Source organism: Lissotriton vulgaris, chromosome 3_1 (genome assembly GCF_964263255.1).
Source record: "Lissotriton vulgaris chromosome 3_1, aLisVul1.2, whole genome shotgun sequence".
Lineage (NCBI taxonomy): Eukaryota > Metazoa > Chordata > Amphibia > Caudata > Salamandridae > Lissotriton > Lissotriton vulgaris.
In genome coordinates, this window is record NC_141689.1 from 546,631,548 (window position 1) to 546,653,596 (window position 22,049).

Genomic DNA, 22,049 nt, shown 5'->3' on the forward strand with positions numbered 1-22,049 from the left:
TAACCAGGGAGCGGTATATCTGAGAGACCTTCTTGTCGCCCAGATCTCCCATAAAAAGCTTTGCCTCAATGGGACTAAAGTCGGGGAGTTGCTCTAAGCCCACCAGGCTAGGGGCGAGGGCGTGGTGGAACTGGAGGTACCGGAAGAATTGGGACCTGGGCATATTAAATTCAGAACTAAGGTCTTGAAAGGACTTAAGCGTAGTGCCAGTGAGGACATGGCCGAGGGATGAAATCCCAATCGCGTCCCAGCCGCCAAACCCGGACAGAGACGCCAGCGCCGGGAGCAAGCCATTACGCCATAACGGAGTCTCGGCCGTCAGTCTACCCCACCAACCCATACGGTGCATGGCCTGTCGCCAGACCACGAAGACCACCTGGGTGACTTTCGGCAGCAGTCTCCTCTGCCTGGCCGAGTACAGTAAGGTGTGTAGGGAGGCACCACCCATCAGAGAGTGCTCTAGAGCATAGGCCGGGTCACTACGGTCTCCATACCACCACTCGTTAAGCACTAGGAGGCCTGATAATAAGACAACAGATCTGCGGACGCCAAGTAGAAAGAAAGCACGTGCGCAGCGCAACCCTGGAGGCACCCCCGGCCCACAGAAACCGGTCCAGCACAGAGTTAACACTTCGGAACCATTGCGGGTCGATCCTAAATGGATGGTTTTGCAGCTGGTAGAGAAGCCGAGGCAGGGCCACCATCTTGAAGATGGCCGACCGGCCATAAATATTAAGGGGCATACGTGTCCACGTCTTGACGTCCATCTGGACCCGATCCCACACCGGTTGAACGTTCCGAACCCACGCCACCGAGGCCGAGAGGAAAACGCCCAAGTACTTCACGCCATCGACAGCTACCTGAAGGGACGCAGCCCATGGGCAGCACACTGAGTCACCCCCCAACACCCATAGGGTCGACTTACGCGGATTAAGAAAGAGCCCCGACGCCTGACTAAACTCTTGCATTAACTCAAGGATACGAGGGCCCGTACGCTGCAAATAAGGCATGAAGAAAAGCACGTCATCGGCATACAAAGCTATGCGGTCCGAGTGGTCTGCCCCCCACACAAAGCCTCGATAAAGCGCGTCCCGGTTCACCCGGGCGGCCAGTGGCTCCATAGCTAGCGTGAATAGGTACGGGGAGAGGGGACACCCCTGACGAGTGCCCCTGGTCACAGGAAACAGAGCGGAGATCGCCCCAGAAACACGCACCGAGGCGGTGACATCCGTATAGAGCAACTTTACATAGGAGACAAAGACCGGTGGGGCTGGGGGGGCGGTGGCTGTTTCTTCTAGTGTCAGAGGAAGGAAGACCGGAATCAGCGGCATTATTAAGCTATTGTTGTGTTGTATTAGCAATGCTTTCCATGCTAGGGCCTGGTTTAGGTGGGTTCTTGCTGAGGGCTTGATTGAATAGTCTAATAAGATTTTTTCAATTTTTCCTCGGTGTGACAGCAGAAACAGACAGCAAGGGAGCTGTCTCTGGTAGTCTAAGACTAAAATCTATTAGATAGTGGTCTGACCAATAGGTCGGGGTTGTGTCTTGCCATATTAGTTCGGGGAGATTAGTAATGACCGGGTCTAATAAATGCACCGCCTCATGGGCAGGTCCAGTGTTTAGAAGAGTCATGTTTAAGGCTGTGAGGTCATCTAGCATATTGGAATATGTCTGATTAGTAGCGTCGTCCAAGTGCAAATGTAAATCTCCGATTACTGAGAAATTTTCTAGAGGCAAGGATAAAAGGGGCAATGTTATTCGCCAATGTGGAGGCCCATAGGGTTGAGTTCCCGGGAGGTCTGTAAATCAGTATGCCTGATAATGTAAATTTAGGGTTTATGGGTAATTTGAACAGGCCAGCTTCACAATCGGGAATATCTACGGGCTCCAAACTTCATTTTAGCTCTTTTCTGAAGATGATAGCTATACCGCCACCGATTTTATTCAATCTATCTTGCCTCATAATCTCATAATTGGAGGGAAGGACTGTAGCTACATCGGGGCCAGCACCGGCGTGAAGCCAGGTTTCGGATAAGAAGTGAGCACTGGGTTTTTCTTCGAGTAGCAGATTAAAAATATCCAGTTTATGCCTAGGTAGTGAGCGGCAGTTTGTGCTTAAAAACCGGACGTCCTGTGCCTTTGAACTCGATTTATGTCTCCTCTTTATGTTTATATCCTTATAATCAGGATATGGTTGGAAGTTATTTAAAGAGAAATTGCAATTTGTACAGATAGCATTGCCAAAAGTGTTGTACAATTAACGATTGTTATGGGGCGGAGTGATTTTAAAAAAATCGGGAGACAATACCAGTTTATTCGTGGTCGGCGAGGCATAGCCCTCGGCCCCGTGTCCCGTCCTGGCCCGGACGGGCACAGACGGGCTGGTCTTTGGCGGGTCTACGGCGTGTGGACGGCGTGAATACTGCGCTTTCCCGCTGCGTGTGTTTGGGGGCACCGGGCTTATGTAGAGGACGGCTAGTATTCAGCTCCGCCTCCACACACTCGCCCAATCAGCGCCAGCCCCGGGAGGAAACCTGGAAGAAGGTACCGCCCTGCACCCTCCAGCCGAATGCTTGCGGTGGACCGGGGTTGAAGGGGGCGACAAGTGCCTCAATGGGGAATAGTGCGGTTCTACTTTTAAAAGGTACAAAGTGCAATTTACCAATTAATCACACCGCAAAGTAAAAAAGCTTTCCAGTCGCGCTGTGAACATACGATCGTTCACGCGCGTTGCATCAGGGGGAGTGATAATTAGAGGTCCAAAGGTACAATTTTAAAATCAATCACAAGCACAATTTTAAAATCAATCACAAGCACGATTTTGATGTTGTCAGGTCGCGCTGCAAAAACATATGATCGGTTTAGCGCGTGTCATCATGTGACTCATGGGATACACCCAGTAGTAATACTGTTAATAAATGTGTGTGCACAAGTTGCTGGTTTCATAAAAACGGCAGGTTGTCCAGAACTCCTCCCCTATAGTCACCACGCCGGGACACTCATGAATAGTAATGAGCGTTATAAGTCCAACTAACATAACAAATAGGGATCGTGTGATACTAATGAAAGCCAGATGACCTTAGGGGCTGAGCATTATCAGCTTAAACCTGTTGACCAGTCGATGTTAGAGTTGGTAATTTCTCCAGATACGACTTGCTCTGTTTTTAAATTGCAAAAAGTGCCCTAAATAAAAATTTGATAGGGATTTACCTGCAGGCTATTTTAATTTCCTCCCAGATCCCTCCATAATCTTTAAAATCAACATTAAACTGCTCCCTCCAAAAGTGAGGTGGAGCCTGCATGGTAATGTAAGTTATACTGGGTAAAGACTCTGATTTTTTATTTTTTCAAACATACTTTATTTTTCAAAAGCACGTAGAGAGCGGAGCTCTGTGACCCAGAGACTTCCGTAGCATCAATATACATTATTGTGACTTTGACACTTTTCTCATATGCATAAAAGAATGTTAAAAGGAATTGCAGGTAAATCTAAACAAAGAGGAAAAACGTACACTACCCCTGCCCCACCAACACCCTCCCCCATCAAAGCCACAATCCAATGCTCACTACGGATCACTTCCAAGTAGCTTCTATCCCACCAAGTGTACACAAAGGAGAGAAATTAGAGCCGGTCTGGGCACTGGGCTGGAACAAGCTCCAATTCCAGGCCCCAATAGCCAGCCCAGCGTTTCCAAATTTTGTACTATTTACGAGGACACCCCCTTGCAACAAAAATGGGAGCCTCTAAGCTCATACAAAAGTCTAGGCCTTTTTCCAAACGGAAACAGAGGGCACCACTGTCGCCTTCCAGGCGCTAGCAATGTCCCATTTGGCCAATGTAAAACCCAAGAGCATAAGATGACGTTTGTAAATAATTCCCCCTATATACCATCCATGACATGCAGAAGAACCAACTTAAGTGAGCAGGGGAGACCCCAACACAGACCCTCCGACAGACCGGTAATTACTCCCCTCCAGAACGGCACCAGCGTGGAACAGTCCCACAGGATATGAAGCACTGTGCCCTCTTCCTGCGCGCAGCGAAGACACACCGGGAAAGCCACCAAACCCACCCTGGACAGCCTGACTCTAGTATAATGCACCCTGTGGAGGTATTTAGACTGGATGAGCCGAAGGCTCGTTGCAATGGTCGCACCACGTGGGGAGGTCAGGGCCTCGGTTTAATCTTCCTCCTCCAGCGAGCCCACTTCACCATGCCAAGCTTCCCGGAGATGCTGCAAAGATGGGGAACTGTGCGTGATCGGGGATTGATAGATCTTGTGATCCTGCAAATCTCCCATGAACACTTTAGCTTCCACCGGGCTGAAATCGGCTAGCTCCTCCAGTCCCACTCAGCTGGGGGAAATAGCATGCCGAAATTGCAGATATTTAAAAAATTGGTTATGTGGCATTTGAAAATCTTTTTGCAGGTCCTGAAACGATTTTAAGACGGGTCCCCGCATAACATCCCCCAATGTAGAGATCCCGATAGCGCCCCAGTCGCAGTATCCTGGCAAGGCCGCCAGCTGTGACAGGTGTCCGTTATGCCATAGAGGGGTCTCCCGGGTCAAGCGGTTCCATCAGCCCATCCTCCAACGCCTGCCTCCAGATCTGAAAAACAAGCTGTGTAGCAGCCGGCATGGAGTGCTGCAATGGTGAGGGGGATAGGATTGTATGCAGCGTATGGTCACCCATACACCGTCGCTCCACAGCATACGCTGGATCCGACCTATCCCCATACCACCATTCATTGAGGAACAACAGGTGCGAAGCCAAATAGTACGAGAGAATATCTGAGGTCACGAGCCCTCCACAATATGTGAACTCTTGATTTTATTTTTTAACAAACTTTATAAGACATTTACAAGACATATACCAATACAGTATAGACATTTGAATGAGCATGTGGACTAATACGGATCCCATGTCGATATACATGAATCTCGTCACTGCTGTATAAACAGCCATGTGCAGTCAAAATTCCCTCAGGTGATGCATTTACAAATAAAAATCTCACATCCCATGTTGTCAAGCAGTGCAAACAGAAAACTAACCCTGCGCCAAGTGGCAACCCCACCCTCTTTACCCTCCCGTCCTTCCCTTAGGCGTGTCATAGAGTACTGTGCTCAGGTAATCTTCCTAGGGCCACTCTCTAGGGTAAGGACTCTATGATGAAACATGCCGGCGAAAATACATTTAGAAAATAAGTATTCTTATTTTATTTTATCTCGTGAATATAATAGGTTTCATGTGAGTCTTCAACTGAAAAGCTTTTCTCAGTTTGTTATAATTGTTGCGGAAGTTCAGGTGTCCTTCCAATAATTTTCTGTCTCCTTTTGTTTGCTGTGAATGGCCATTTGAACTATTGTTGACTGGTGCTGACACATGGCAATCACCTTTTACACCCTGCTAGCTGTCTGTCCTGACTTTCTTTTGTCTAATTAAGGGGAGGGGCTTACTGACCTAGTTAGCATTCCTGCTGTACCTTAACTGTCCATGAATGCCCTTCAGCATCGGACAGGGTTATAGTGAAACAGGTGCCTTCTCAGATGGAATTAAGCAGTTTGGGACAACTGTAAAAACTCATGCACCTCTAACCGATGTTAATGTCTAAAGTTTTAGGCTATTTTTCTCAGACCCATTGTCCGGCATCTCGCCATTCTAGTTGAGACCGGTTACTGCAGCGAACAGGACTGATGTCAAGGATAATCTCCACTCCATGCCACACTTGACTGGTGGCCAGACTTGTGAAACACATGCATTTGTATTCTTCAGTTGGCAATTTGTAGTGGGAAGTTAGGGGAATGCACACATTTATGGAGTGCTTCTGAACACCAAAAAGGTGTACATGGTAACATTTCTAACAGGTTTTCTTCAACTTGTTTGATTAAACTTACTACACCTGTGGATTCCAGAGGGTGCACAAAATCGAGCTTTCAGACTCCACCAACAAAGACAATTCCATCATACTCTACTTCTTTCACTACTAACAGGCAAGACAATCGGTGAATATTGCAATGGAATATTTTCTATATAAAGACAAATGATCTTGCAAGCTGCGCTCATTCTGATTCTTGCAAAGCACATTTCTGAGAAGTTGTTCTTGCCCCATTGGCCAACCTACAGAACAAGCATTTGCAATGCAATAGGTCTCGCATTAGGAAAGTTTGAGCTATTGGTATTGTAAATGACAATTTTTTTATTTGTGTTGGTTTTGAAAATAGCGAAATTAATAGCTTTGTCATTTACAAATGCCAATAGTTTTAACTTTCGCGACTGTGATACCTATAGCATTTGTAATGCAATATGTGTTGTATTTACGTGACTTAGATGTATTGATATTACAAATAACAATGGGTTTTAATTTTTTTAATATTTAATACTTAAATAAGTTATTGTAATTTATAATGGCAATAGCTTAAACTTTTGTAAATAACTTTTGTGAAGATTATGTTCAGTGTATTTTATTGTGATGAAAATCCAGGAACAGAAGTTAAATATTAAAATCTTTTTGTGACATTTGTAATAAAGCTTGAAACATTGAGAGAACATATTTGAACCAGTTGTTGTTTAATGGTTGCACAGATTGATACTGTGGTAGTGCAGAGTGATGTTGTGGTGGTGACAAGTGATGCTGTGGCGTTCAGTGATGCTGTGGTAGCGCATAGTGATGTTGTGGTGCCCCTGAATGATACTGTGGTGGTGCTGAGTGATGCTGTGGTGATGCGATAGATAGATAGATAGAAAGAGGGAGGGCGATCGATAGAGTGATGATGATAGTGAGTGCGATAGATGGACAGATAGTGAGGGCGATAGATATATAGAGTGAAGGCGATAGACAGCTAGATAGAGTGAGTATGATAGTGAATGCGATAAACGGAGTGAGGGCGATAAACGGAGTGAGGGCGATGGACGGAGTGAGGGCGATGGACGGAGTGAGGGCGATGGACGGAGTGAGGGCGATGGACGGAGTGAGGGCGATGGACGGAGTGAGGGCGGGCGATGGACGGAGTGAGGGCGGGCGATGGACGGAGTGAGGGCGGGCGATGGACGGAGTGAGGGCGGGCGATGGACGGAGTGAGGGCGGGCGATGGACGGAGTGAGGGCGGGCGATGGACGGAGTGAGGGCGGGCGGAGTGAGGGCGGGCGGAGTGAGGGCGGGCGGAGTGAGGGCGGGCGGAGTGAGGGCGGGCGATGGACGGAGTGAGGGCGGGCGGAGTGAGGGCGGGCGGAGTGAGGGCGGGCGACGGACGGACGGAGTGAGGGCGGGCGACGGACGGACGGAGTGGCTGTGTGGTTGTGTGGGTGGGGGTTGTGTGGGGGGGGTTGTGGGGGGGGGGTTGTGGGGGGGGGGGTTGTGTGTGTGTGGGGGGGGTTGTGTGTGTGTGTGTGTGTGTGTGGGGGGGGTTGTGTGTGTGTGGGGGGGTGTAGGAAGGTAGATACCTGACTATGGTTACCCCCGACTTTTTTCCTGGTGTTTTGCTGGTTTTCCGACTTAGTTGACCTGGGGCCCTGCCAATCAGGACCCCAGGCCTACTGCTCTCTCTAAAATGGATTCCATGTACATTTCCAATTGGGACTGGGCCACCTTGTCAGACCCTGTAACTCAGGGCATCGGTGTACACAGGGCCTACCAGGGGCTGAAGCATGTATTATGCCCCCTCCCCCCCCCCCCCCGGATGGCCATCTAAATCTGACACAACTGGCTGCGCGACAGCTGGGGCAACGTGGCGTACTCGCCCGTTGCTTTAGGTATAGTATCCCTATATCTAACCCTGAAATGGACATCCGAGTTCCTATCAGTCACTCCTATGGCAGGCCTTGACAATCCTGAAGGCAGAGTGCGTGGAATCGTGTGAATTGGGCTCTGGCACAAGTCAAGTCAAGTCAAGTCAAAGAATTTGTATAGCGCACTACATACCCAGAGGGTTTCAAGGCGCTTAGGAAGGGGGGGGGATTACTTGTCAAATATCCAAGTTTTAAGTTGCTTTCTGAATGCTAGGTGGTTCTGGGTAAGGCGAAGGTAGGCGGGGAGTGAGTTCCATGTTCTAGCAGCCAGGTATGAAAAGGATCTGCCTCCCATGGTGGTCTTGTTGATGCGAGGTATAGTGGCGAGGGCTTGGTTGGAAGAGCGTAGTTGGCGGGAGGGGGTGTAGAAGGACAGTCGTGAGTTGAGGCATTCTGGACCGATGTCGTAGAGTGATTTGTGTGCGTGGGTAAGCAGTCTGAAAGTGATTCTCTTATTGACGGGAAGCCAGTGGAGGTCTTTAAGGTGGCCAGAGATGTGTTCGTTGCGTGGGATGTCTAATATGAGCCTGGCTGAGGCGTTTTGGATTCGTTGGAGTTTCTTCTGGAGTTTTGCGGTAGTGCCTGCGTAGAGGGTGTTTCCATAGTCCAGTCGGCTCGTGACCAGAGCATGGGTGACTGTTTTCCTTGTGTCGGAGGGGATCCAGCGAAATGTTTTTTTGAGCATGCGAAGAATGTTGAAGCAGGAAGAGGATACGGCGCTGACTTGTCTGTTCATTGAAAGTGAAGAATCCAGGATGACGCCTAGGTTCCGTGCGTGGTCTGTCGGGATGGGTGCTTTTCCGAGGGCTTCCGGCCACCAGGAGTCGTCCCATGCAGATGGGGATGTGCCTAGGATGAGGACTTCTGTTTTGTCTGAGTTCAGTTTCAGACGGCTTATTTTCATCCATTCGGCAACTTCTTTCATTCCTTCGTGTAGGTTAGTTTTGGCGGTGCTGGGGTCATTGGTGAGAGAAAGGATCAGCTGCGTGTCATCCGCGTAGGAGATGATGTTGAGGTTGTGTTGGTGTGCGATGGCCGCGAGGGGGCTCATGTATACGTTGAAGAGGGTGGGACTGAGAGAGGATCCTTGTGGTACGCCGCAGATGACTTCAGAGGCCTCTGACGTGAATGGTGGAAGACGGACTCTGGGTTCTTCCGGTGAGGAATGAGGTGATCCATTCAAGAGCTTTTCCTTGGATTCCAATGTTATTGAGCCGAGCCGAGCCCGGTTGCAGCTTGCGGAACCAAGACCCAATGGCTGTTCCATGATAACGCGTACCATATTAGTAACTTCGGTATCGCGTTATCAAGACATGTCGAGTAAGGTGTCATACGAATCGGGATGCTGACCCCCTCACCAATGCTGGCGACGAGGTTAGCATTCCGCCCTTCTAGAGGGACACGACATGTACGTAACTGTGAACCCCGGTTAAAGTTAACTGAAGCCTCCGCTCCACAAAATGGATGCTGCCACCACAGACACGAGTCTGACCTCCTGCTGCTGGGAGTTCTTCCAGCGAGGAGAGCTTGGACAAAGGGTTTCCTGTCCGGGGCAGTGTTTGCACCATCCCAGACAGGGTTTTGTGTATCCTGGGTAGGCAGGGCTTTACAAGAAGGTGACTGCGGAGTGGCACCCCGGTGCTCACTACGCATCTGCCGGCTAGAACCAGTTCCAGGGGCGCCCAGCCCCTGACCTGGGGAAAGTCCGGCAGGGGAGAGGGGTGTAACTACCCCCCTTCCTGGTCCCACCCCTAGGGCAGGACCTAGTCACGTACCCACCCCTTTCTTTAGGATAAAGGCAGGAGCGGGGACCCTTCCAAATTAGATCATCTTTGAATCAAGAATACTTTCTACGAAAGGGAACTCTCGACTCTTCTCAAGATTTCTCCCTTGTGGCTAAGGAGTAGTCACCCTGCACCCGCAGGCACCATCTAAGAACTCTGCGGTTTGCTGCAAGTCCTTCCTCAGGAATCCGACTCCCCAGCTCGACGAGAACCGGCTTCCCTGGCACCTCTGACCTCTACCCACATCGTCGGCTCAGCTGAGATCCGTGGGTGCGACGAGACCTCGAGGGACCGGCCATCATCAAGACCTGCACGATTTCTTAACCAGCACGACCACCGAGGGATCCTCTGGTGAGTGCTCTGGGGTCCGAGAAGCCCCGACCCTGAGCAGCTCCAGCACCGAAGTGCAGCCTCCCAGCATCTCCACGATCTGCGTGTGGCCCTTCTGCTCTTTGCTGTTCAGCCCGTTGTCTGGTTACTAGCCGCTGGCTTGTGACCTTCTTGACGACACCCGACAACCAACGCTGCTGGTCTGGTTGCTCCAGACTGGCCTTTGCTCCCTTCTGAGAGAGGAGCACCCCGGACCCTCCTGGTCCACTCAAGACGCCATTTTAGGCCCACCACCTGGCCCTGAAATTTGCCAAGGCTTGTTGCCCCAATCCTGGGCCCAGCGATGCCGACAGCATCAACCTTCGTGGGACAGCTCGCACCTCCATCCTGGTCGCCGACAACGCCTCCTGGTCCGTGAGACTGCAGAGCCTAGCGTCGCCCACTCACCTAGTCGAGGTGACGATGATCTGGTGCCCTCCTGGTACCCTCTGACTACTGGCTAGTAGTTACGAACTTGGTCCCCTCTGCTTTCAGGTATCATCCATCTCTGATCCAGTCTTGGATCTCTACGAACAATCTCCACTGGTCGCCGGCCAGCAACTCCTTCCTTCCGGCTCCTGGCTTGTCAGCGAGGGCTCCCGACGTCTGTAAAGACTTGTGCAGCCGCAGCCCTTGGGCTAGGTAACTTTGGCATTTCGGTGCCCACATAGCCTCCTTATTTAAGGGTCCCGAGTCCCTACCGCTTCCGACTTGCCTTATCGGGTCCGCCCGAGACCACTAAAACTTTCCGTGCCCTCAGGCACTTGTATTGATTGTGCACTTGAAGTATTTTCTTAAGAGTTTCGTTATGTGCTTAGTACCCTGTCCTCATAAAGAGTACAGGGCTGTTGTGATTCTAATAAATACACTGTTTATTTTCATAACACTTGTGTGGTGTCCTTTCACTTGGTGTTCAAGGGGTATGTGATGGTATAACAGCTGGCTTAACACGCCCTCTAGAGTTTAGCCCGAAGACTGCTCGTATCCACGCTACTAGGATAGCTGGTCTGAGGTTGACTTACAACCAATCACCATAAGGGTCGTTTGTACCGATGCATCGTGATCACTAGAATAGTGAGCACTGCATATCGGGCCAACTTCTCACAGGGGGGGGGGTTGTGTGTGTGTGTGTGTGTGTGGGGGGGGGGGGTTGTGTGTGTGTGTGTGGGGTTGTGTGTGTGTGTGGGGGGGGTTGTGTGTGTGTGTGGGGGGAGGGGTGTGTGTGGGGGGGGAGGGGTGTGTGGGGGGTTGTGTGTGTGGGGGGGGGTTGTGTGTGTGTGTGGGGGGGGTTGTGTGTGGGGGGGTTGTGTGTGGGGGGGTTGTGTGTGTGGGGGAGGGTTGTGTGTGTGTGGGGGAGGGTTGTGTGGGGTTGCATGTTTGGTTGTGTGGGGTGTGTGTGGTGGTGTTATAAATCTTGCAATGCTCGTGATGCTGATTTTTCAAATTAGTCATCTAGTTTCATCCGCTCAAACATTAAAGAAAGGAGAAAAAGTTTTTGGGGGGATCAAAACAGGACTTCACGTATGAGAAATGGGAGGGAGTCACAGATTATTTTAGGTAATATTAGTGAGCTGCTGCTGTGTTACAATGTTGAAAGCACGTGTTACTATTCGTGAATATTAGATGTAAACAATTTTTGAATTTAGACCAGTGTGCCTGTGGACTGTCTCAATGAATGACCTAGCTTAAGAGAGAACAACAAATCTGAAATTGGATCACAAATTCAAAGCTGCTCTGAACAGGAGCCCCCAAAATGTTTGGCCCAGGGCCTCCGAAATCCATATGATTTCGCCTGCACAATGGTTCTTTAAATGAAAAACGAAACTAAGCCTGCTGGCTGATTTCCTGGCGTCATCCCTGTCCCGCCCCCATTGCATTTTAATTAAACTGTGCCAATTGAGATGTAATTTGTAATTGGACAATATGTGTAAGGTCCACGTGGTACACGGTGCTCCAGTGTTACCTAACTTCTCATAGCACATATCCACTAAACATTCGCTACTCCATAAATGAACTGCTGTTCTTTAAAAGGTGAGGTTTGATCTGTTGTTTTATCTTTTGATATACTGTGTGTACAGAAGTAAGGGTGGGAGGGGGCTGGCGCCCCCTGGAAGGGTAAAGCGGTCACGGGCTCCGCGAGCCTCTCACGGCAGCACATTTCACAGTTTTGGTAAGCTGATGGGTGTAGGGGTGGGAGTGTCTCCCTGCAGCACTTGTTAACTCATTATGGGACTGATGGGGGAAGTGGAGCAGAGCAGAAAGCTTCTCTTCGGGATGTGTTAGCACTGCATAGCGGCCTTTTTGAAGGCTTGTTTTCTTTTTGATGTTCGCCATTGCACAAAAGAGATGCAAACTGATGCCCCGGGAGTCCTGCCCGCCCATCTTGAAGAGGAGTAGCCCAGGCCCAGCACCTATGAAAAGAAATGCCAGATACTACAGCAGAGAATGGTGAACTGTGGGTATTTGCGTGCTATAAAAATTGCAGAAACATAAACATAAACTGTAAAAAGAGAGTAGTGTGGTGGATGAAAAGGGCATGTTCACATACTGCTCCAGCAAAGGAGGTGCATGTGTAAAAGGCTGTCTTCTGTGCATGCCCCCTCACCCCACCAAAAACAAGACCAAGACATGCTGGGTGGGAGGAGAAAGGGAGCGAGTGAAAGCACAACAATTGTTGTGCATTTGCCCAGGATCACTCTGTGTGATTAGACCGATCCAGACTTTAATTTGAATAATGCAATACCAGATACTGTGTATGCCCTAAATGTGCTGGAGTGTGCCTGCTTTCACCTCAAGTTTTTTGGATTCAGATCTGTACTTTCTGAAGCTGGTAGCTACATACTGGCTGGCTGGGGTGTTTACTGCTGTGAGTGAATGTGTTACTGCTTGCAAACAAGCATTGCTTGCTATATTCTTGGGATGCGCCCCATATAGAAGTAAATACATAGAGGCAGTTGCAACGTAGCAAAATGGGAATAATGTTTGGCACATGAATAAATACAATGACGATACTGCACTGGAGCATGAGCGTAAGTACTTTTGTAAAGTGCCTCTGTGCTGTAAAAATGAGCATTAAAATATGTCTGCAAAGCCCACAATTGAAAGGGGCATCAGAACAGCAGCAAGAGATATTCCAGCCAAGGTACACAACTGATTGTCATTGATGCAGGTTTGCTGAAGCACAGTTTCAAAACATTTATAAAACGCTGAAAGCAGCCTACTTTTTAAACCAGCGGTGACGGTGAGGAGAGGTGTGGGTCGGGGGCAGCAAGACAGAGACATCCTGGGTGGGAGGAGAAAGGGAGCAAGTGAAAGCACAACAATTATTGTGCATTTGAAGCTCTCTGCATTGCTAGGGCGGGGGAGCGCATTCCTTTGAAGTCGAATGGGGCTGGGGACGGGGGAGCGGATTCCTTTGATTCCTTTGAAGTCAGATGCCTAGGCTGGCTGGCGATGTGCACGCGCCCGGCTCACATGAACTGTACCTAATCCGCAGTTTGATGAGACTTTTCGAAAGCCTTACTATAATCTCGCCCACCATCCCTACGGGATGGCTTAGACGAGACCTAAAAAGGGACATTTGGCTTGCTAGGCCCAACTACAGACATCACAGTCATGGCATAATAAGGAATACGTTGATCCTGGACAACTTGGTGTCCCTTGAAGCACAATAATGAATGCCTCTGAGATATAGAGATCTCAACTGCAAAGGTCCCAAACAGGACTCTGGGACACGCTCCAAACTTAGAGATGTCAGAACACCCCAGCCCCTTAAAATCAACCTAACCAGGAGGATCAGAAAAAGAATATTGGAGTCAACTAACTATCTCATCTGAAGAATAAGGAACATCACCCAAGCCATTCACTATCTTATATAGTCTGTAGAACCCGACCTAGCGGGCTCTACCGGCCATTAAAGGCCCGCTCCAGCATTAAAAACAAGTGAGCAGGCCTTTAACTGCCGGTAGAGCCTGATAGAAGGGCTCTAAAGCTATTAGAAACGTTCTCCCCTAGAGGGCAGAATGTTCTAACTAGTAAAAACAGAGGCATCTCGGAGCCTGAGTGAGTTTAAACCCCTCGAGCTCTGAGAGGCCTTTGTTCGCTGCACCAGCTGTGAAAGGAAAACAACATTAGACTGTTGCTCTCTGGGTTTGTACCAGCCAGTAGAAGGCTGGAGCACTTCATTGTCTACAATGGACTGCTCAACATTCCAATGTTCTAATTCAGGTTAAAAAGAAATGCTGGCAGATGTTCTTTTACTGGAACTAGCACCTCTGAGATACATTCTTGTTTACTCATACAGAAGTCACTTGAACTTGCTCTTTTGGATCCATCTCACTATATACTTCATAATTTTATTTTCTCTTATGTTGTTTGCTCATCTGTGGTGTAGCAGGGATTCTGCTTCTACACAGAACTGTGCATAAAGACTTAGAACCTCAGTGAATTACGGTGTGCCAAAACGCACCTTAGTATCCAAAATCCCCTACCAGACTAGCAATCAGTGTCTCATTGGTTCTTACCGACCCACAATGATTTAGACAACCCAGAACATGGACTTAAAACACCTTCGGTAACGTGGAACACATGAACACTCTTTCGTTATACTAAGATATCAATCCAGAACGAGGAGTAAAGGATGACACGTGCAAGTTTGAAATGTTTATTTCTAATGCAGTGTTCTCAATCGCAGTATCTTGGCTAATACAAGCAAACATATTATAAGGAACAAGGTTAGCAGCATGGTTACTATTCCGTAAAATACAAAGGGAGAAAGCAAGTTAAAATACTTAAGGAAAAAGGTCTAAATAGAACCTCAGTTTACCCTCCCTAGCTAGTATATTATATCTACAGAAGGTCTCTTTGGGTTTAGAAGGGCGGGCCTATACCTTTGTGTTCAGCAGAAATGGATCACATCATCTTCTACACCAACTCTCTGCATGCGAATATTCATCAATTGTGTAACTCATGCTCTGTGAAGTGCATTTTTAATCGTGCCTAAAACCCACAGTTGGCCACAGCTGAATATGTATTATGTCTAGCCAGTGCGCTGATCAAACTAAACAACAAGCGTTGTGTTGAAATAACCTTGAAGACCTCTGCACTCACTGTACAAACATAGCTTACCAAGCAAGGCTGATATTATAAGCAAACCTATTATTCTCGTGTGAAGCAAAATATTGAACTAGGCGAAAAGCTTTTATAACAAAATGTCGTGTGCAGAGGCTGCAGAAACGGAAAACTTCTAATAAGCTCATGCTAACATAACACAGTGCAAAGGTAAAACCAGACCACATGACAGTGGCTCCGCAATACTCTTGACTTTCTACTTTTGTTGAAATAGTTCCACCTTCCTCAGCTGATACTTACTCATCCTCGCAGATAAGTCTTGAGGGTTTTTCTCTTACCTAGAATTGAGCACTATTACTGTTACGTAACTGTGTACATAGCCTTCCAAATGGGCCAACTAATATTTCCTAAACCCTCTTACTTTGGTGAAACACTTCACCCATATGGGGGCATTTACTTCATGACATACAATTTAATTTTTAGACTTCCATCTAAATATTGGTCACTCTCATAGAATGTTTGTTTCCTTGATCGATTTCTCCTCTGCTCCCACATAGTGGACTATCTTCTTTCCTTCCAAATAACATTTCAGACCTTTTATTCTTACTGTAGTGGAAGGTTGGTCTGGGTGCAACTGATGTCTACTCCTTTCACATGACACCACCTGCTCTCTTTCGAGGCACGTCGCGATGTGGACTCTGTCTGTATCCAATACTTTTGACAATTTCTTCAATATTTGCTTTTCTGAACCCTTTATGTTGATACAGGGATTCAGTCTCCAGTGTGTATGGCATCCCAATTTCTAATCTGTGATCTAAATTCTCTGAAAATGAAGCTCCCTACTTTTGGCAGACTCCTTTTACAAGATTATGACGTGGTGGACTGGTCAGACCCCATGATAGTTTATTGTAAGTCTTTGATTTAAATTGGATGGTTTTAGACCAGAGTCACCGTGTTGGATATGTAAATCGCCAAACCTTTGAGCTTGTACACATTTTGTGGTTCTATCCCAAACTGACTAATAATCAGAAATCTGGATCACTAAGAGGGAGACCAAGCGCTATGCTTTCCAGCCCTATGACCCTCTAGGTCTAGATCATTTGGGACATTTCAGGCATTAGTAACGGGACAAACCACTAGATAAAATAGCTTGCCACATCCATCGCTTTAGAAAATTTCTGTTTCCGTATTGGACTGAAATTGTTTAATCACTTATAGCATAATGAGTGGCGGTCTGATCTGTGGGACAGCTTGATCAGCTGCATATATTTAACTCTCTTGGGGACCATTTCTCTCTTCTTGCTGTTCCGACCCAGCTTGATAATGCCCTGTTCTTCAATAGGCTTCCGCATGGGCTGATAAAATCCAGTTGGTTCTAGCCCTGAATTACTGTAGTTAAAGAGTAAATCAACAAATAGTGATTTGCAGCAACATGATCGATCGATCAATCAATCTGGATTTGTATAGGGCTGCTAATCACCGGTTAGGGTATCCAGGTGATAGGTTGCTGAGCTCAGTCGAAATACAGGAGAGTCTCTTCCTGAATTCTGCCAACGAGGGTGAGGCCGGAGCTGGCGGTGAAGGTCGTGCCAGGACTAGGCGACGAGGTAGGAGAAGACACAAGCCTCCGCTGTGTCTTCAGCAAATGCGCGGTGTCTGTACGAGGGACAGGGAGGCTGAGCGAAGGTCTCTGGCTGGTTGGTGGAAGTTCAGGCGTGGTTGATGTTGTGGAAGGCTTTGGTGGAAGTTCATGCGTTGGTTGATGTTGTGGAGGGCTTTGTAAGTGTGTGTCAATAACTTGAATTGGCATATTTTCTAGATGGGGAGCCAGTTGAGGTTCCTAAGGTGTAGGGTGATTTGGGTCCGTTTGTGTAGATTGAGAATAAGTCTGTCCACTGAGATCTGAATCGTCTGTGATCTCCCATGAGTTTGGTGGTGGTTTCTTCATGCAGTGTGTTGCTGTAGTCCAGCTGGCTGGTAATTAGGGCTTGAGTGATGGTTTTCCTCGTGCCAATTGTGAGCCATTTGAAAAGTCCTTGGCGCATGTGGAGAGTGTAGAAGCAGGCAGAGGAGACTGCATGGACCTATCTTTTCATGATGAGTTTGCTGTTCAGGATGATGCTGATGTTGCGGGCGTAATCTGTTGGTGTGGGAGTTGGTCCGAGCTTAGCGGGCCACCCGGTGTCCTTCCAAGGGGAGGCGCTGTTGCCAAAGATCAGCACTTTGGTCTTGCTGGTGTTGAACGTCAGACAGTGAGGGTGGGAAGAAGGCTGGCTTATTCATGATGGTCAGTCCAGAATTGAGTTACCAAGATGATATAAGGTTTGCTTAGAAATCTCCTGCCTTAAATCTTTGTAAGTTGGAAAAGAGATATGATGAACTCTTACTGCAGAAGAGTTAAGTATGAACAAGATCTTCTGGGGGAAACTCTCAAAGGATACAATATTCAAAATGAAAGATGAATGCTATTAGCTGCCTTCTGGCAGGAGGATTAAGAATAAGCAATTGATATGCAAGTTTCAGGGAGGTGTGCTAACCGTCCCAGTGGAGTCATTTAATTCAACTCCTCTGTTTAAAGTGTTTGAGGCTAAGTAGCCGCAAAGATGAAAATTGTCGATGTAGTTTGCTAGATTGACTTGTTGGACTTTTGTCTTTTGTTTTTTTAAAGAGCGTCATGCCTCTGCAGAGGGTAAGGCTGCTAAAGTAAAATCAATTTCTTCTCTATTTAATAGGGTCTAAAACAGAGCAGAATGGAAGCTGCTTTAGCAAGACCTTCACATCATAAATGACTGCAGTCCTGAGTTGATATCCAAGACAATTGTGAGTATTTCTTCGTTAAAAATTTAAAAAGTTATATTTGTTGGTACAGTCAAAACACACATAATCGCCACATTTCTGTTCCTTTAAAAATCACTCCTGCATGTAGGTTTTATTTAAAGGAGCATGCGGAGTGTGCCATTACCTCTTGACCCATCTTCCTTGCCTCAGTCCGAACAGATTGAGACCCGCCCCCACCCCAGACAGTGCTTTTAGATACCTTAGTAAATTATATTCTGATAGGCTTTTAGCTGCAGATTCCTAATCTTGTGAACATTACCCAGGCATCAGACTGGATCTGAAAACTTTTCAGCAGTACCTCTATACGTCGGTAGGAGGCACTATGCTACTCTGCACCTCACAAAATGTCTGGTATCTTATAGGGACTTCAAACCTTAAAGTCCTTACCTTAGAATATTCCTCAGGCCTCAAATTGGGTCCAGAAAGTTTCGAACAGATCTGCTGGATGTCAGGAGGTGGCAGGTGGCAGTGTCTGACTGTCTCTGTACCGTCTGCACTGGAGGGGATGTGCACTGTGTCCATGTATAATCCATCCCAGTGCGCTGACATGAGTTCTTTTTCTTTCCCCACCAGTCAGCGCAGATCCGGAGAGAGCTACCCCAGTCATCTTTTGCCTGAATTTTTCCTCTACTTTTTGTTGAATCTTTTTATAGATTTTTACCTCCTGGTATGTCAGGGATGTCCCATAAAGTCCCATAAAAGCCAACAGGCTTTAAGCCATGTGGTGCCTGTAACAGGCACATGTCTACTCCTACTGGGGAACAGGCCCGTCATAAATCACCTCTTGGTGGAAGCCTACCGTCCCTCTCGGCCCCTCAGATCTGCGACCTCCTACCTAACCTCCGTACCACGCATAAGAGCCAGATGCGGAGGCCGCTCGCTTTCCTACAACCTGGCTAAGATCTGGAATTCTCTTCCCCTCTCAATTAGGTCAGAACCCAACCTGCTTACCTTTCGAAAACTTTTAAAAACCTGGCTGTTTAATAAATCCCACATTTAACCTGTTCCTCTGCTTCCCGCACTCCCACCCCTTCAGCTCAATCCAGCAGTTTTTCTACAGCGCTGGGACGCCTTTGGGTAGCCATCGCGCTTTAAAAATCTTCATTCCATTCCATGTCTATAAAAGACACTTTTTTGGTTTGCCTATGGTGCTTGACTCCACAACCTGCGAGCACTGTTGCACCATTAATTCAAAGGCCCTGAAGGAACAGTCCCTGAACCTCCGTGCCACCTGACATCGGATGAGCTTGTGAAGCTTTCAATCCAAATCGCCTGGAAGGCCCCGGGACCCCTCGTGGAGCTGTTCCTGATGATTTTCATCACGATCCAAGTCGTTGAGTAGGTCCCACAAGAGGAAGAAGTTGAAGCTGTCTTTCGCTTTCCTGCACCAGCCCAAATCATCAGACCTGGTGTGGGAGCATCAGCACTCTAGGCCTCACCCTGAGTTTCCAGGAGCTGGAGTGCCCTCCACCCAACTCAGTTTTATGACGCTATGCACCTTCATATTAGGGCGGCCCGACCCATCTGGACCGCCTTCGGGTCCCACAGGTGTCGAAGGGGTCTCTACTGATTTTCTATTGGTGCCAGTCAGACCCCTTAGATCCAGGGCTAGATTTGGAGCAGCACTGTCCCGAGACTGTGACCTTCTCAGGTTCTTGCTCAAGTACCATCACTCCCGTTGTCACCGCCCAACGGCGACGTAGATCACATCGTCATACCCTACTCCGTCATGAGTCGGATGGGAGTTGTCCTACTCCAGCGCTGACCAGTACCATGCCTTCCGCGCCAGAGCCGAGGCCTTTTTCCCTTGACAAGCCTGGAAAGGGTGATTAATGATTGGGAGAGGGCAGAGGACCCTTATGGTTACCACTGTAGGAAGGTGGATACCTGACTATGGTTGCCCCCAACTTTTTGCCTGGTGTTTTGCTGGTTTTCCGACTTAGTTGACCTGGGGCCCTGCTATTCAGGACCCCAGGCCTACTGCTCTCTCTGTAAAATTGATTCCATGTACCTTAGGTGCATTATCCAATTGGTACTGGGCCACCTTATCAGACCCTGTAACTCAGGGCATAGGTGTACCCAGGGCCTACCAGGGGCTGCAGCATGTATTGTGCCACCCCTGGCTGGCCATCTAAATCTGACACAACTGGCTGCAAGACAGCTGGGGCAAGGTGGTGTAACCACCCTTTGCTTTAGATATAGTATACCTATATCTAACCCTAAAATGGACACCTGTATTCCTATCAGTCACTCCTATGGCAGGCCTTGTCAATCCTGAAGGCAGAATGCTTGGAATCGTGTGAGATGGTATAATCCTCGCGGTTATATGCTAACTCTGGTATCGCTTTATCAAAACATGTCGAGTAAGGTGTCATACGAATTGGAATACTAACCCCTCGCCAATTCTGGCGACGGGGTTAGCATTCCACCCTTCTAGAGGGACACGACATGTATGTAACTGTGAGTTAAAGTTAACTCAAGCCTCAGCATCATAAAATGGATGCTGCCACCACAGACACAAGTCTGACCTCCTGCTGCTGGAAGTCCTTCCAGCGAGGGAGGCTTGGACAAAGGGTTTTCTGTCAGGGGCGGTGCTAGCACCATCCCAGACAGGGTTTTGTGTATCCTGGGTAGGCAGGGCTTTAGAGGAAGGTGACTGCAAGTGGCACCCCGGTGCTCACTATGCATAGGCCGGCTAGAACCAGTTCCAGGGGCACACCAGCCCCTGACCTGGGGAAAGTCCGGCATGTTAGAGTGTTGTAACCACCCCCCTTCCTGGTCCCACCCATGGGCAGGACCTAGTCGCATGCCAGCCCCTTTTCCTAGTATAAAGATAGGAGCGGGCCCCCTTCCAAATTAGATCATCTTTGAATCCTGAAACTACTTTCTACGAAAGGAACTCTCGACTTCTTCTCAAGATTTCTCCCTTGTGACTAAGGAGTAGTCACCCTGCATCCGCAGGCACCATTCAAGCATCGCGGTCTGCGGTAAGTCTCTCCTCCGGTTCAAGACTGCCCAGCTCGACTAGAACTGGCTTCCCTGGCACCTCTGACCTCAACCTGCATCATCAGCCCAGCTGAGATTCGTGGGTGTGACGAGACCTCGAGGGACCGGCCATCTTCAGGACTGCACGACGCTTGCCCAGCACGACCGCCGAGGGATCCTCGGGTGAGTGCTTTGGGGTCCGAGAAGCCCCAACCCTGAGCAGCTCCAGCACCGAAGTCCAGCCCCCTAGCATCCACCAGATCTGCGTGGGGCCCTTCTGCTCTTTGCTGCTCATCGCGTTGTCTGGCTACTAGCCCGCTGGCTTGTGGCCTTCCCGACGACGAACGACGGCATCAACACCGCTGATCTGGTTGCTCCAGACTGGCCCTTGCTCCCCTCCAACAGAGGAGCACCCCGGACCCTCCTGGTCCACTCCAGACGCCATTTTGAGTCCACCGCGTGGGCTTGCATTTGCCAAGACTTGTTGCCCCAATCCTGGGTCCAGCGACGTCGACAGCAGATACCATCGTGGGACAGCTCGCACCTCCATCCTGGTCGCCGACAACGCCTCCTGGTGCGTGAGACTGCAGAGCCCAGCGTCGCCCACTCACCTGGTCGAGGTGACTTCATATGGTGCCATCCTGGTGCCCATCTGATCACTGGCTAGTGATTCAGGACTTGGTCCCCTCTGCTTACAGGTATCCTCCATCTTCGATCCAGGCTTGGATCCATCCGAATCTCTTCACTGGTCGCCTGCCAGCAACTTCTTCTTTCAGGCTCCATAGACTGCAACGAGGATTCCCGACGTCTTTTCAGACCTATGCAGCCGCAGCCCCATGGCTAGGTAAACTCAGCATTTCGGTAATCCAGCATAGCTTTGCTATCCAAGGGTCCAGATCCTTTTTCGTTTCAGCTCTACCTAGTCGGATTCGTCCGATAACACTAACTTTGTAATTCCTAGCAACCATAGACTTTGTTCCGCATCCCGCGTGAGAGTGCACACTCTGCACCCGATCTCCCTAGGCCTCCTGCTAGCAATCTGAAGGTTCAGTAGTCAAGTCCTAGCGATCCCAAAGCCTATTAGAGTAGTACTTACCTGCTAGTAATTTCGAATTCCACTTTTAGAGTACATGGTTTTTCGTGCCCCTCGGGCATTTGTGTAAATTGTGCAACTTTGCGTATTTTCCTAAGAGCTTTGTATTGTGCTTAGCACCC

The 22,049-nt window shown here is 48.6% G+C and overlaps 1 protein-coding gene across 1 annotated transcript in view; it reads left to right on the top strand.

The window, feature by feature from the left end:
* The window catches only part of SMN2 (survival of motor neuron 2, centromeric), a 393,528-nt gene that overhangs the window by 283,059 nt on the left and 88,420 nt on the right, over nt 1–22,049 (top strand). The window contains exon 8 of the mRNA XM_086960809.1: nt 17,744–17,831. Coding sequence (XP_086816935.1) covers nt 17,744–17,800 — 57 coding nt within the window. The 3' untranslated portion in view covers nt 17,801–17,831. The remainder of the gene's footprint in view (nt 1–17,743; nt 17,832–22,049) is intronic.